The sequence below is a fragment of the Mobula birostris genome, chromosome X (genome assembly GCF_030028105.1).
Source record: "Mobula birostris isolate sMobBir1 chromosome X, sMobBir1.hap1, whole genome shotgun sequence".
In the NCBI taxonomy this organism is placed as follows: Eukaryota; Metazoa; Chordata; class Chondrichthyes; order Myliobatiformes; family Myliobatidae; genus Mobula; species Mobula birostris.
The window spans coordinates 711,149-728,012 of NC_092402.1; the positions used below are offsets into that span (position 1 = coordinate 711,149).

The 16,864-nt window shown below is 42.9% G+C and overlaps 1 protein-coding gene across 2 annotated transcripts in view; it reads right to left on the reverse strand.

The window, feature by feature from the left end:
- Positions 1-16,864, reverse strand: part of LOC140191934 (venom factor-like) — a 264,302-nt gene that overhangs the window by 101,921 nt on the left and 145,517 nt on the right. For both annotated transcript variants that reach the window (XM_072249822.1, XM_072249823.1), the window contains exons 20-22: positions 8,291-8,430; positions 647-859; positions 24-78 (exon numbers count right to left, since the gene is read on the reverse strand). In XM_072249822.1, the coding sequence (XP_072105923.1) occupies positions 24-78; positions 647-859; positions 8,291-8,430 (408 nt within the window). The remainder of the gene's footprint in view (positions 1-23; positions 79-646; positions 860-8,290; positions 8,431-16,864) is intronic.

Below are 16,864 nucleotides of genomic sequence, written 5' to 3' on the forward strand. Positions count from 1 at the left end.
GTTTCAACATAGTGGACACTTACCTTTGGGTTCCAAAAAATAATTATGTACCAGGAGTTCATTCTTTACTCCTTCTGGCTACAGGAAGAAAGGATACAGGAAATATGTAAAGGTTTGGTTTCTTCTAGGTGTTCATTTACTATAAGAGTTATTTACTCTGCATTCCATGCAACTGTCCATGTAATACACCTCGGTTTATATGTGTGAGAGCTCAGAGCTGACTGATAATAGATTTCAGTATCCCCTTCAACACGATTAACTCTAGTGTATAAGACACTGCAAGGAGCCACACAGGTCCATCTTCTTCTGCAGGTTCCATATCATCAGACTTTGAAATATTTCACCATTCCTTCATCATCACAGGCTAGAAAAACTGTTTATTCATTAACAGTGAATTCAACAAAATACTTAGCAACTGCTGGATTATCCTTCTGCCCAATCGCCACTCCTTAATTATGTTCCCAGGAATACTATCAAATGTTCAAGTTTGTTCAAATGTTTGCACTTTTCAAATTTAGATTTTGAGCAATCCAAAGGTTTGTATCAGCAGTTCAATACTATTTCAGACATCTGACCTGATGTGAAACAAATCTTTCATAATCACTTACGTTGCTGGATGTTGGAAGTTTAATTATTTGGAACTTACCACTACTCGGAGCTGCTTTTTTATTCCATCAATCACAAAGACATGCATAACTGAGGCCTTGGCTTCAATTACTATTTCTCCCTCAGTCAGTGGAACTATAACATAAGGCACCACAGTAGATGATTGTTCAGGAATAGTGACTTTAACAGAATATCGTTTTGTTGGTTTTGCATTGCTGCACAGCTTCTCATTGTATGGAAACTCTACACGAACCTGGAATTTTAAAAGTGCCAAAAATGTAATAACAGTAAATGTAAAAACAAACTTCTCTCAGTATCACATCACTATGTCCTGAAAGGCTTTTCCAGATATATCATTAAAGGACGTTAGCATGAGTCCTTGGTAAGAGATTCCTTTGCAATTCATTTGAAGAAAGCGGGCCAGTTCTGCGACCAATATGTTTGCTTCGAACAACATCATGAAAGCAATTTATCCACCTATTACCACATTGCAGTCTGTGGGCTCTTGCTGTGTGTGCACTTGTTTTGTGCTTTATACATTTTAATCATGAATAGGTTTAGATATACAGCACAGTAACAGACCCACATGACCAAAAACCCTACTAACCCATACATCTTTCAAATGTGGACACAAATCACAGTACCCAGGGTAAATCCACACAGTCACAGGGAGAATGTTGAAACTTCTTACAAAGAGGGGTGGATTTGAATCCAGATTGCTGGCACCATAATAGCATTTTGCTAGCCGCGACTCTACTGTGTCTCCACACTAACCTTCAAGCAATTCAAAATTGACTGTAAAGCACATTGTGTTGCCCTAAGATTTGAAGAATCCATATGTAATTACATATAACAATATTACATAATATATAAAAATGAATATAGCAGCATAAATAATAGTTTAATGACAGATGGTTGATAGTAGAAGATCTATTTTCAATCCAGTAATCTCAAGCAACTAACAATTAAATTCTTCTAATAGATATTCATTAGATTGGGATCAGCAAGTAGTCTTAAAGGAAAAGATTTGAGAACTGGCTGAGAAACGTAAGACAAGGTTCTAGAGCTACCTCCCAGGATGGATGCTGTGTCCATAAGACTATAAGACCATAAGACAAAGGAGCAGAAGCCAGCCATTCAGCCCATCGAGTCTGCTCGGCCATTTTATCATGAGCTGATCCATTCTTCCATTTAGTCCCACTCCCCCACCTTCTCACCATAACCTTTGATGCCCTGGCTACTCAGATACCTATCAATCCCTGCCTTAAATACACCCAATGACTTGGCCTCCACTGCTGCCCGTGGCAACAAATTCCACAGATTCACCACCCTCTGACTAAAAAAATTTCTTCACATTTCTGTTCTGAATGGGCGCCCTTCAATCCTTAAGTCATGCCCTCTCGTACTAGACTCCCCCATCGTGTAAAACAACTTTGCCACATCCACTCTGTCCATGCCTTTCAACATTTGAAATGTTTCTATGAGGTCTCCCCTCATTCTTCTAAACTCCAAGGCTGGAAAGAGGCACAAGCTTGGGATCAGAGATCCGCCATTTTAGCATTGTAGAAAGAATTTGATTCTCTCAAAGAATTGTGGATCTTTGGAATTGGCCACCGTGAGTTGCATAGAAGAGTTGATTCCAAGCTAAAGTCGACAGATTTTCAGAATACAATGGGATTGGAGAACACAGGGAACCAACAATGGTGACGCGGTGGCAAAATCTGTAGAGATGCCAGAGACCTTGGACCAATCTCAACATGGTTACTTTCTGTGCAGAGTTTGCACATTCTCCTTGTGATTGCAGGGCTTTCCCCTGGGACTCAGGATTCCTCCCACATCACAGACACACTGGCTGGTAGTTTAATTGGCCACAGAAATTGCCCTTATCATGTAGGTGTGTGGTAGTATCCAGGAGGAGTTGGTGAAAATGTGGAGAGAAACTAAATGGGATTAACGAATGATTAGCACAAGCAGGTGGTTAATTAACAACACAGACTCTGTGAGACAAAGACCTGTTTCCCTGACGGATCTCTCTATGGCTCCAAGCTCCAATAAGTGGTGGATCATAGAGCAGGCTCAATGACTGCATGGTCTACCCTTATTTTATTAAGATGAGATGGACTTCGACTTCTACTTTTTGGCCTGAAATTTGTGTAATAGCATAGAATCAAGGGCAGCATGCAGAGTGAACCTCATACTCAGTACTTGTGTTAGAAGCCAATAAAATATTCTCACTTTCCTGTTGTCTCTCAACTCTGTTAATGAGCATGCAAAGTTTTGCTCAACTTTACAAAAACATTTGAATTTGTACAGCAGTTCTAAGTTACAGAACACCTATGGGAAACTAGCAAGCAGGGATTCCGTAATGTAGGCAACTACCTATTCGTTGGCAGGTCCTTGAAGTGAAGATATCCAATTCACAGCAGCTCTTTCATCCAGGAATAGCACACAGAACTACAGAATCCAAGGTCCCAGGTACTAAGTGGCTTCTGAAAGTTCTTCACTGTTTGGTCAACATCTGGAGACTTGAGTCCAGTGACAACAGAATCCATGATGCAGAACCTGAGGTCTTCACCAGGGATCCAACAACCAACTAGTTACCCGCAAAACATCTTAGTAGGGAAGTGGTGTTAGGTAAATTGAAGGGATTAAAGGCAGATAAATCCCCAGGGCCAGATGGTCTGCATCCCAGGGTGCTTAAGGAAGTAGCCCAAGAAATAGTGGATGCATTAGTGATAATTTTTCAAAACTGGTTAGATTCTGGACTACTTCCTGAGGATTGGAGGGTGGCTAATGTAACCCCACTTTTTGAAAAAGGAGGGAGAGAGAAACCGGGGAATTATAGACCGGTTAGCCTAACGTCGGTGGTGGGGAAACTGCTGGAGTCAGTTATCAAAGATGTGATAACAGCAGATTTGGAAAGCGGTGAAATCATCGGACAAAGTCAGCATGGATTTGTGAAAGGAAAATCATGTCTGACGAATCTCATAGAATTTTTTGAGGATGTAACTAGTAGGGTGGATAGGGGAGAACCAGTGGATGTGGTATATTTGGATTTTCAAAAGGCTTTTGACAAGGTCCCACACAGGAGATTAGTGTGCAAACTTAAAGCACATGGTATTGGGGGAAGGTATTGATGTGGATAGAGAATTGGTTAGCAGACAGGAAGCAAAGAGTGGGAATAAACAGGACCTTTTCAGAATGGCAGGCAGTGACTAGTGGGGCACCGCAAGGCTCAGTGCTGGGACCCCAGTTGTTTACAATATATATTAATGACTTGGATGAGGGAATTAAATGCAGCATCTCCAAGTTTGCGGATGACACGAAGCTGGGTGGCAGTGTTAGCTGTGAGGAGGATGCTAAGAGGATGCAGGGTGACTTGGATAGGTTGGGTGAGTGGGCAAATTCATGGCAGATGCAATTTAATGTGGATAAATGTGAAGTTATCCACGTTGCTGGCAAAAATAGGAAAACAGATTATTATCTAAATGGTGGCCGATTAGGAAAAGGGGAGGTGCAACGAGACCTGGGTGCCATTATGCACCAGTTATTGAAAGTGGGCATGCAGGTACAGCAGGCGGTGAAAAACGCGAATGGTATGCTGGCATTTATAGCGACAGGATTCGAGTACAGGAGCAGGGAGATACTACTGCAGTTGTACAAGGCCTTGGTGAGACCACACCTGGAGTATTGTGTGCAGTTTTGGTCCCCTAATCTGAGGAAAGACATCCTTGCCATGGAGGGAGTACAAAGAAGGTGCACTAGATTGATTCCTGGGATGGCAGGACTTTCATATGAAGAAAGACTGAATGAACTAGGCTTGTATTCGTTGGAATTTAGAAGATTGAGGGGGGATCTGATTGAAACATATAAAATCCTAAAGAGATTGGACAGGCTAGATGCAGGAAGATTGTTCCCGATGTTGGGGAAGCCCAGAACAAGGGGTCACAGTTTGAGGATAAAGGGGAAGCCTTTTAGGACTGAGATTAGGAAAACTTCTTCACACAGAGAGTGGTGAATCTGTGGAATTCTCTGCCACAGGAAACAGTTGAGGCCAGTTCATTGGCTATATTTAAGAGGGAGTTAGATATGGCCCTTGTGGCTAAAGGGATCGGGGGGTATGGAGGGAAGGCTGGGGCAGGGTTCTGAGTTGGATGATCAGCCATGATCATAATAAATGGCGATGCAGGCTCGAAGGGCCGAATGGCCTACTCCTGCACCTATTTTCTATGTTTCTATGTAAAATACACAATGATTACTTTAATGAACAAATACAACATATCCCAGAACCATTTGCAGGCATTATAGTATATTACTTTTTAGATGTGGTCACTACTGCAATTTCAAAATAATTTAGCAAACTGCTGCAAAGAATGCAAGAAATCACCAGATCATCTGTTTCAGGAATAGTGTTCAGGGTGGGTGTAACATTTGATGCACACATACCTCTAGATTTCTATTTCCCAAATTGTCTTTATAATGTTGTGCTCTATTTTCTATTTTTGTTCCTCATACATTCAGAGGAAATTGTGTCACGAATGTTAATCTGAAGGGTCTGTAGTTACAAGTATTCCTGCACCATTTCTTGGACATGGATGTAACATTTGCTATTTTCCATTTCCCTGCTTCCTCCCATATCAATGACTATTTAGAACAGCATGTTTCCAGCTTTCTCCAAGCCTGCTTCTTTGTGAAACATAGGATGTAATTCAATGGGACCTAGTAAGCTTTTCTTCTAAATATAACTGGACCTTCTATCACATTTCAACCTTCATATACCTCATTTCTGCTCTCTTGAACTGTCAATATATTAGCATTATTGTTCTCAACAAACCTTCCAATATTAATTGTCACAATTTTATCCACCAAACATAACCCATTCCCAATAAGGTCCATTCCAATCTCTTATTGCCTGTGTATGACTTGTATGCCAGTAGAATAATGCTGAATTACCTACTCATAATGTCTCTTTGCTTGTCGCGATTCCTTCTTTATTTAATGCATTCAGAACTTGAATGTATATGAAATAGATCATGCACCCTCTGTTATTTAATGATATTCTCCTTCTCCCTTACACTGAAATGAACCTCATAATTGTTTCCCTGCTATTTCATGTGCACTGCCTGTAGCTGAAATATCTCATTAAAGATTTCACACTTTTCCTATCAACACTTTTCTTTTCCTCTCAACCATTGATGCCATTTATTCTAGCTAAGCCATTCCCCCATCTCATTGAAGTTGGCCATTTTCCACTTTATGAATTCCACTGTTCTTCCTTGCCTTCTCCACCACTAACCTAAATATTATGATGATAATAATGATCACTCACCAAAATAGTTTCCCATTAGCATGTGGCCCATTTGTCTCACCTCATTCCCTGGCACAAAGATGGCAATGCCTCCCTCAATAGGCTAAAAAGATCACCTGAACACATTTCAGTATTTTCTTCTCTTGATTCTAATTATCCAAATGGTGTAATATTGAAGTCTCCCAATATTTATAGTCTTTGCATATAGCCCTTGGTCAAAGTCATAGAGAAGTACAGCAGAGAAACAGGCCATAGAGAGCCATTTAAACTGCCTACCCCCATCGACCTGCACCGGGACCATAGGCCTACATACCCCTACCATCCACGTACCTATTCAAACTTCTCTTAAACATTGAAATCACTGCACCACTTGCAGTGGCAACGCACTCCACACTTTCACAACCATCTGAGTGACGTTTCCCCTCATACTCCCTTTAAATTTTTGACCTTTTACCCTTAACCCATGACCTCTAGTTTTAGTCCCACACAACCTCTGGAAAAAGCCTGCTTGCATTTACCCTATTTTACCACTCATTTTTTAAATATTTCTATCATATCTCCTCTTAATCTTCTACATTCCAAGGAATAACGTCCTAATCTACTCAATCTTTCCATACAACTCAGGTCCTTCAGACCCGGCAGCATCCCTGTAAATTTTCTCTTTACTCTTTTGACATTATTTACATCTTTCCTGTAGGTAGGTGACCAAAACTGCACAGAATTCTCCAAATTAAGCTTCACCGATGTCTTATACAGCTCCAACATAACATCCCATTTCCTTAGTCATGACCCTGGTGGAGATTGCATCTTCCATATCCTTCTCCCTATTTGGAGTTCCATAGAACTTCTCCAGTATTAACTTAGTACACATTTTCCTTCTGAGCTTTAATTGATCCTGTCCACCGATTTCATATTCATGTACATTGACTTTTGTCTAATATCTGTCTCACCATTTCATTTAAAAGCAGTTCTATATCCTCTTGATGTATCACTGTCCTCGTCTATTCTCTATCCTTCATCTCTGTTTAACACCTCCTGTACTGCTGTAGCCATTTTGTTCACTGACCTGCGTTTCTCAGAGATTCTAACTTACATTTGTCTTGTTCAGATTCTTTCATGCCCTTCAGACTATCATCTGTCCTCTTCACACCCTACAGCTTCATGCAATGCACATCTATTGTCCCTCCACTCCACCAATGGTGAACACAAGACAACATGATTGACAACAAGCTCCCTACACGACTCCCTTGTCCATTCATACCCCCCATCCCTTCCCACCGATCTCCCTCCCGACACTTATCCTAGTAAGCAAAACAAGTGCTACACATGCCCTTACACTTCCTCCCTCACACCATTCAGGGCCCCAGACAGTCCTTCCAGGTGAGGCGATACTTCACCTGTGAAGTGTCAGCTGGGGTGAAATACCGCGTCTGGTGCTCCCGGTGCTGCCGTCTATATATTGGTGAGATCCGACGCAGGCTGGGAGACCATTTCGCTGACCACCTATGCTCTGTCCACCAGAGAAAGCAGGATCTCCCAGTGGCCACATATTTTAATTCCACGTCCCGTTCCCATTCTGATATGTCTATCCCTGGCCTCCTCTACTGTCAAGATGAAGGTTGGAGGGACAACACCTTATATTCCATAATCGGTAGCCTCCAACCTGAAGGCATGAACATTGACTTCTCTAACTTCCGTTAATGCCTCTCCTCCCCTTCGTACCCCATCCCTTATTTATTTATTTATTCCCGCCCCCCCCTTTTTGTCTCTCTCTTTTTTCTCCCTCTGTCCCTCTCACTATAACTCCTTGCCTGTCTCCATCCTCTGGGCTCCCCTTCCCCTTTCTTTCTTCCTAGGCTTCTCTTCCCATGATCCTCTCCCTTCTCCAGCCTCGTATCCCTTTTGCCAATCAACTTTCCAGCTCTTAGCTCCATCCCTCCCCCTCCTGTCTTCTCCTATCACTCCGGATCTCCCCCTCTCCCTCCCACTTTCAAATCTCTTACTAGCTCTTCTTTCAGTTAGTCCTGACGAAGGGTTGACCTGAAACGTTGACTGTACCTCTTCCTATAGATGCTGCCTGGCCTGCTGCGTCCACCAGCATTTTTTGTGTGTGTTACAACATGATTTTGTCTGTTTGTATCACCTTCCAGAAAATTTAAATCTTTTGCCTCTTCACATTCAATCTCTGATCCCTCTCCTGTAACTCCTCTTCATCCAGTTACACTTCTGACCTTGGACCATTGTTATAAATGCAACACTATTCACTTAACCTGTTCTACACCCCATTACACAACTCCATTACATTCATTGCAGGATTTACAATGATCTCCTTGTGACTGAAGTCTTTAGAATATCGAATATCGTTGCCAAACTTACTTGAATTTTTGAAGTATGATAATTGTAAAGGACTGCTCGAATTTCCACTTGTTCATTGCGAACAGCTGAGTATGGAAGTCGAAGGTCGATGAAAAAGTCTTTCATTACCGTCAGTTCATAGGGTTGTGCAATGCAAATTCCTGAAACAAGAAGTTTTAGTATTCAGAATAGGCTCCACACTTACAGTATCTGTTGTTATATTTCATAGTGAAACCAAATTACTTTCAAAACAGAGAATAAACTTAATTTCCTTCATGTTAACCTCATATTTTGAAGGAATAACTTCTGCATTCCCATCAACTGATACAGATTTAAATAGACTGCTCTGCCATAATATAATACAAATCATCTCTGATTTGAGGTACAGACATTAAAAGATTATAGAAGTGTTATATTACAAAAATGACCATTCACATTTTGTATGCTTTTACTTTCAATTAGAGAAGGTTGCTGAGGTTCAGTAACAATGGTCAAAGGCATGGGCTAATAAATATTCACAGCTTATCCAGTTACAGTCAATGTTATGTGTCTATTCAAGTGGTAAACTGCACCTGGAATGAATAGTATTAGTTTTAATGATAATGTACAGTTTCCCTGAGGAAGAAATTTTTCAGTTGATGTATCAGTAATAATTTTCAAAAGACTTACAGCAGCAAGTCCATTTAGGTTTACACCTTGAAAATTAGAATATTCCTGATTTCAATACAGACCTCTCCTGATTGTCGATGATATTAGATTATGAAGACATGCAGTCCTCTTTTATTGTCATTTAGTAATGCATGTGTACGGGGTCTTTCTTTTGTTACATTTAAAATGGCGATTTTGTTATGTTAATCTGTGGAATGCGGCTTTGTTGTGTTTTAACGCTGCAGAGAGTTTGCGCTAGCAGCTTATTGTGGTTTAGAGGGTGATAAGAGGGTGCTATTAGCCAATGGGTGGTTATGTATCGTTTTGTTTTCGGATGCCATGCTGTATGGTATGACTGTGGACTGAGTTTTGGCCCGTAGTCGGGAGGAGAAACGAGGAGGACGGCGGACGTGCGGAGAGGCTCCGGTCGATCACTTCGGGTGGTCCCGAGCCGTGGGTCGACGGAATTTGGGTGGTCGTCTGACGTCGAATTTGAGCTCCAACGGTAGCGCGCGAAGAACTTGGACTTTGATAAGTGTTGGCGCCTTTTTTTTCCCATTACTTTCCTCTCTGTATCAAATGTATATTAATGCCCTAGAATTAGTAATATCTATAAAGTGTATGTGTTAAAATTTACTGGGTGTGCTGGCTGATGATTGATGTTTGAGATTGATTCGGGCGACGATTGACCCTGAGGGGACTGTTGAAGCAGGTGCTGGGCAGGATTTCCCCTAGACATTCACGAGCCAATATAACGGAATGTTACACATGCATTAAGAAATGATACAATATTTTCTCCGGTGTGATATCACAAAACACGGGACAGACCAAGACTGAAAAAACTGACAAAACCACATAATTATAACATATAGTTACAACAGTGCAACAATACCATAACTTGATGAAGAAGAGTCCATGAGCACAGTACAAAGTTCAAAGTCTCTCAAATGTCCCACATCTCACGCAGACGGGAGAAGGAAGAAAAACTCTCCCTGCCATGCCTGACCACAGTCTGACTCTGGGTCATCCGAAAACTTCGAGCCTCTGATCAGCTCTCCGACACCGAGTACTGAGCGCCATCACTATCCGAGCGATTCGACCTCAATCTCGGTCGCCAACAGCAGCTAAAGCTGGGGATTTTGAGGACTTCCCTCAGGAAGATTCACGATCGTGCAGTAACGACAGCAGCAGACGGGCATTTCAGAAATTTCTCCAGATGTCCCTCTGTGCTTTCACATCTGCCTCCATCAAATCAGAATTGTCCATAGCCCCGATTTAACAGATATTCCACAACAATGCACCAATGTCCTAGCTAGGCGGCTGTTCCCAAGAAACCGTTCCCAAGAACTGTTCTTTGTCTGCCTCTCTCTCTGGCATCTATCTTAAACAATAGATAACCCTTGTGTTCTTTTAGTAGCACATAAACCTTCCTTGACAGTACTTGTCTTTTCTGCATCTTTTCTTCTGGTGATTGTGACCGACTGAAGAAACAGCATAACACGGATAACATGTATAAAAGCACCCATATAATTTCAATGTGATGATGGAATGTTCCACCAAAAGAGGTGTACAAGATGATAGAAAGGATAGCAGGTGCCTTTTCACCATGGCAACAGTGATAATGCAAGAGGGCATTCTTTTAAGATGATTGAAGAAAGTGTCAGAGGGATGCCAGAGTTAGGTATTACGCGAAGAATGATAAGTACATGGAAAATACAACTGGTGGTACTGGCAGATACATTAAAGCAATTTAGATACATACATGAATGAAAAAAAATGGAGGACTAAATGGGAGGAAAAAGATAAGTTGATTTTTGAGTAGGTTAAAAGGTTGGTGTAACATCGTGGGCTGAAAGGCCTGTACTGAGCTCCACCGTTCCATGTTCAATAGGAACACCATTGCACCATTGCACTTAAAACTGACTTAGTATATATGCAGTATACCTTGATGTGATCTGATGACCCAACAGAAATAAATGGATGGACTTACTGGCAAGGAACTACTTTCTTCTTTTGTCATTGATAAATTGCAAATGTGAAAAAGGCCCAGACCCCAGTACAATTATTCGGCCATTCCCTTTTTCCTGACCCATTATGCCAGTTACTTCACCTCTTCTGTATTCACCACATTCTATTGTTGTCCCCTTTCTATTTACTGTGCATTTTAAAATTTATTGCATCTCTAACATTTCCCTGTTCTGTGGAAAGGACTATTTTTCTCTTTTGATAGATGCCGCCTGGCCAGTTATACATTAACAGTATTTTACATTTCTATTCTAGATTTCAGCCTCATAAATAGAACCTGCATCCTTTGTATCCTACACTCTCCAATGGCCATAAGACCAGAAGATATAGGAGCAGAAGTGGGCCATTCAATTCGAGTCTGCTCCGCCATTCAATCATGGGCTGATCCAATTCTTCCAGTCATCCCCATTCCCCTGCTTTCACCCTACACCCTTTGATGCCCTGGCTAATCAAGAACCTATCTATCTCTGCCTTAAATACACCCAATGACTTGGCCTCTGCAACCGCTCGTGGCATCAAATTCCACAGATTTACTACTGCATCTCAGATCTAGAAGGACGTCCTTCAATCTTGAAGTAGTATCCTCTTTTCCTAGAATCCCCTACCATGGGAAATAGCTTTGCCATATCTAATCTTTTCAGGGCTTTTAACATTTGGAGTCTTTCTGTGAGATCCCCCCTCATTCTCCTGAACTCCAGGGACTACAGCCCAAGAGCTGCCAGACATTTCTCATACGGTAACTCTTTCATTCCTGGAATCATTTTTGTGAATCTTCTCTGAACCCTTTCCAATGTCAGTATCTTCTTTCTAAAATAAGGAGCCCAAAACTGCAGACAATACTCCAAGTGTGGTCTCACGAGTGCCTTATAGAGTCTCAACATCACATCCCTGCTCTTATATTCTGTACCTCTAGAAATAAATGCCAGCATTGCATTCTCCTTCTTCACAACTGACTCAACATGGAGGTTAACCTTTAGGGTATCTTGCAGGACTTCCAAGTCCCTTTGCATCTTTGCATTTTGAATTCTCTTCCCATCTAAATAATATTTTGCCCATTTATTTCTTCCAACAAAGTGCATAACCATACACTTTCCAACACTGTATTTCATTTGCCACTTCTTTGCCTATTCCCCTAAACTATCTAAGTCTCTCTGCAGGCTCTTTGTTTCCTCAACAATACCCACACTTCCACCAATCTTTGCATCATCAGCAAATTTAGACAATAATTCATTAATATCGTAATCCAAATCATTGACATACATTGTAAAAAGCAACGGCCCCAACACCGACCCCTGTGGAACTCCATTGGTAACCGGCAGCCAGCCAAAATAGGATCCCTTTCTTCCCACTCTGTTTTCTGCCAACTAGCCAATGCTCCACCCATGCTACTAACATCCCTGTAATTCTATGGGCTCTTATCTTGCTAAGCAGCCTCATGTGCAGCACCTTGTCAAAGGCCTTCTGAAAATCCAAGTACACTATGATTCGAAGAAGGAAGTCTGAGAGTCGGAGCGGGAGTATGGAGAAAGACATTTTTGAAATTTTCGGTTTTTTTTCTCCAACGGCGTTCAGAGAGGCGGGACTGCGCAGGCGTGTGACGTCGGGCAGTGCAGCGCGGCAGATTTAAAAGGAACAGAGCCTCATACAGCGGGCAGCAGAGTTTGCGGGCTGCGGAGTGAGCCAGGAGCAGAGTGAAGGCTTAAGGGCTTCGGCTCAACGGGCTAAGGCGGAAACGGGCGAGGCGAGGAAGGTTTGGTATTCATTTTCTGTTGTTATTTGAGGAGAGGGGCAGTATGAGTGTGAGGGCAGTTTGGTGTGCTCGGTGTCGGATGTGGGAGGCCCTGGAGTCTCTAAGCCTCCCGGACGTCTACATCTGCGCCAAGTGCATCGAGATGCAGCTCCTAAGGGACCGCATTATGGAACTGGAGCTGCAGCTCGATGACCTTCGTCTGGTCAGGGAGAGTGAGGAGTTGATAGAGAGGAGTTATAGGGAGGTGGTCACACCGGGGCCACAGGAGGCAGACAAGTGGGTCACGGTTAGGAGGGGGAAGGGGAAGAGTCAGGTAATAGAGAGTACCCCGGTGGCTGTGCCCCTTAACAATAGGTACTCCTGTTTGAGTACTGTTGGGGGGGACAGGTTACCCGGGGGAAGCGACAGTGGCCGTGCCTCCGGCACAGAGTCCGGCTCTGTAGCTCAGAAGGGTAGGGAAAGGAAGAGGAGGGCAGTTGTGATAGGGGACTCGATAGTAAGGGGGTCAGATAGGTGATTCTGTGGACGCAGTCCAGAGACCCGGATGGTAGTTTGCCTCCCTGGTGCCAGGGTCCGGGATATTTCTGATCGTGTTCAAGATATCCTGAAGTGGGAGGGTGAGGAGCCAGAGGTCGTGGTACATATAGGTACCAATGACATAGGCAGGAAAAGGGATGAGGTCCTGAAAGGAGAATATAGGGAGCTAGGAAGGGGTTTTGAGAAAAAGGACCGCAAAGGTAGTAATCTCAGGATTACTGCCTGTGCCACGCGACAGTGAGAGTAGGAATGCGATGAGGTGGAGGATAAATGCGTGGCTGAGGGATTGGAGCAGGAGGCAGGGATTCAAGTTTTTGGATCATTGGGACCTCTTTTGGCGCAGGCGTGACCTGTACAAAAAGGACGGGTTACACTTGAATCCTGGGGGACCAATATCCTGGCAGGGAGATTAGCGGGGGCTGCTGAGGTGACTTTAAACTAGAATGGTTGGGGGGGTGGGAATCAAATTAAAGAGGCTAGGCGAGAGGAGGTTAGTTCACAACAAGGGGATGGGAACCAGTGCAGAGAGACAGAGGGGTGTAAAGTGAGGGTAGAAGCAAAAAGTAGTAAGGAGAAAAGTAAAAGTGGCAGGCCGACAAATCCAGGGCAAGCATCAAAAAGGGCCACTTTTCAACATAATTGTATAAGGGCTAAGAGAGTTGTAAAAGAGCGCCTGAAGGCTTTGTGTGTCAATGCAAGGAGCATTTGTAACAAGGTGGATGAATTGAAAGTGCAGATTGTTATTAATGATTATGATATAGTTGGGATCACAGAGACATGGCTCCAGGGTGACCAAGGATGGGAGCTCAACATTCAGGGATATTCAATATTCAGGAGGGATAGACATGAAAGAAAAGGAGGTGGGGTGGCATTGCTGGTTAGAGAGGAGATTAACACAATAGAAAGGAAGGACAAAAGCCGGGAAGATGTGGAATCGATATGGGTAGAGCTGCATAACACTAAGGGGCAGAAAACGCTGGTGGGAGTTGTGTACAGGCCACCTACAGTAGTAGTGAGGTCGGAGATGGTATTAAACAGGAAATTAGAAATGTGTGTAATAAAGGAACAGCAGTTACAATGGGTGACTTCAATCTACATGTAGATTGGGTGAACCAAATTGGTAAAGGTGCTGAGGAAGAGGATTTCTTGGAATGTATGCGGGATGGTTTTTTGAACCAACATGTCGAGGAACCAACGAGAGAGCAGGCCATTCTAGACTGGGTTTTGAGCAATGAGGAAGGGTTAATTAGCAATCTTGTCGTGAGAGGCCCCTTGGGTAAGAGTGACCATAATATGGTGGAATTCTTCATTAAGATGGAGAGTGACATAGTTAATTCAGAAACAAGGGTTCTGAACTTAAAGAGGAGTAACTTTGAAGGTATGAGACGTGAATTAGCTAAGATAGACTGGCAAATGACACTTAAAGGATTGACGGTGGATATGCAATGGCAAGCATTTAAGGATTGCATGGATGAACTGGAATAGTATCAATTCCAAAGAAGAAGCATACAAATTAGCCAAAAAAGTGGCTCACCTGAGGACTGGGAGAAATTCAGAGTTCAGCAGAGGAGGACAAAGGGCTTAATTAGGAAGGGGAAAAAAGATTATGAGAGAAAACTGGCAGAGAACATAAAAACTGACTAAAAGCTTTTATAGATATGTAAAAAGGAAAAGACTGGTAAAGACAAATGTAGGTCCCCTACAGACAGAAACAGGTGAATTGATTATGGGGAGCAAGGACATGGCAGACCAATTGAATAATTACTTTGGTTCTGTCTTCACTAAGGAGGACATAAATAATCTTCCAGAAATAGTAGGGGATAGAGGGTCCAGGGAGATGGAGGAACTGAGCAAAATACATGTTAGTAGGGAAGTGGTGTTGGGTAAATTGAAGGGATTAAAAGCAGATAAATCCCCAGGGCCAGATGGTCTGCATCCCAGAGTGCTTAAGGAAGTAGCCCAAGAAATAGTGGATGCATTAGTGATAATTTTTCAAAACTCGTTAGATTCTGGACTAGTTCCTGAGGATTGGAGGGTGGCTAATGTAACCCCACTTTTTAAAAAAGGAGGGAGAGAGAAACCGGGGAATTATAGACTGGTTAGCCTAACGTCGGTGGTGGGGAAACTGCTGGAGTCAGTTATCAAGGATGTGATAACAGCACATTTGGAAAGCGGTGAAATCATCGGACAAAGTCAGCATGGATTTGTGAAAGGAAAATTATGTCTGACGAATCTCATAGAATTTTTTGAGGATGTAACTAGTAGAGTGGATAGGGGAGAACCAGTGGATGTGGTATATTTGGATTTTCAAAAGGCTTTTGACAAGGTCCCACACAGGAGATTAGTGTGCAAACTTAAAGCACACGGTATTGGGGGTAAGGTATTGATGTGGATAGAGAATTGGTTAGCAGACAGGAAGCAAAGAGTGGGAATAAACGGGACCTTTTCAGAATGGCAGGCAGTGACTAGTGGGGTACCGCAAGGCTCAATGGTGGGACCCCAGTTGTTTACAATATATATTAATGACTTGGATGAGGGAATTAAATGCAGCATCTCCAAGTTTGCGGATGACACGAAGCTGGGTGGCAGTGTTAGCTGTGAGGAGGATGCTAAGAGGATGCAGGGTGACTTGGATAGGTTGGGTGAGTGGGCAAATTCATGGCAGATGCAATTTAATGTGAATAAATGTGAAGTTATCCACTTTGGTGGCAAAAATAGGAAAACAGATTATTATCTGAATGGTGGCCGATTAGGAAAAGGGGAGGTGCAATGAGACCTGGGTGTCATTATACACCAGTCATTGAAAGTGGGCATGCAGGTACAGCAGGCGGTGAAAAAGGCGAATGGTATGCTGGCATTTATAGTGAGAGGATTCGAGTACAGGAGCAGGGAGGTACTACTGCAGTTGTACAAGGCCTTGGTGAGACCACACCTGGAGTATTGTGTGCAGTTTTGTCCCCTAATCTGAGGAAAGACATCCTTGCCATAGAGGGAGTACAAAGAAGGTTCACCAGATTGATTCCTGGGGTGGCAGGACTTTCATATGAAGAAAGACTGGATGAACTGGGCTTGTACTCGTTGGAATTTAGAAGATTGAGGGGGGATCTGATTGAAACATATAAAATCCTAAAGGGATTGGACAGGCTAGATGCAGTAAGATTGTTCCCGATGTTGGGGAAGTCCAGAACGAGGGGTCACAGTTTGAGGATACAGGGGAAGCCTTTTAGGACCGAGATTAGGAAAAACTTCTTCACACAGAGAGTGGTGAATCTGTGGAATTCTCTGCCACAGGAAACAGTTGAGGCCAGTTCATTGGCTATACTTAAGAGGTAGTTAGATATGGCCCTTGTGGCTACGGGGATCAGGGGGTATGGAGGGAAGGCTGGTGCAGGGTTCTGAGTTGGATGATCAGCCATGATCATAATAAATGGCGGTGCAGGCTCGAAGGGCCGAATGGCCTACTCCTGCACCTATTTTCTATGTTTCTATGTCAACTGCATCTCTTTTGCCTACCCTGCTTGTAATTTCCTCAAAGAATTGCAATAGGTTTGTCAGACAGGATTTTCCTTTCAGGAAACCATGTTGGTTTTGACCTCACTTGTCATGTGCCTCCAGGTACTCCATAATCTCATCCC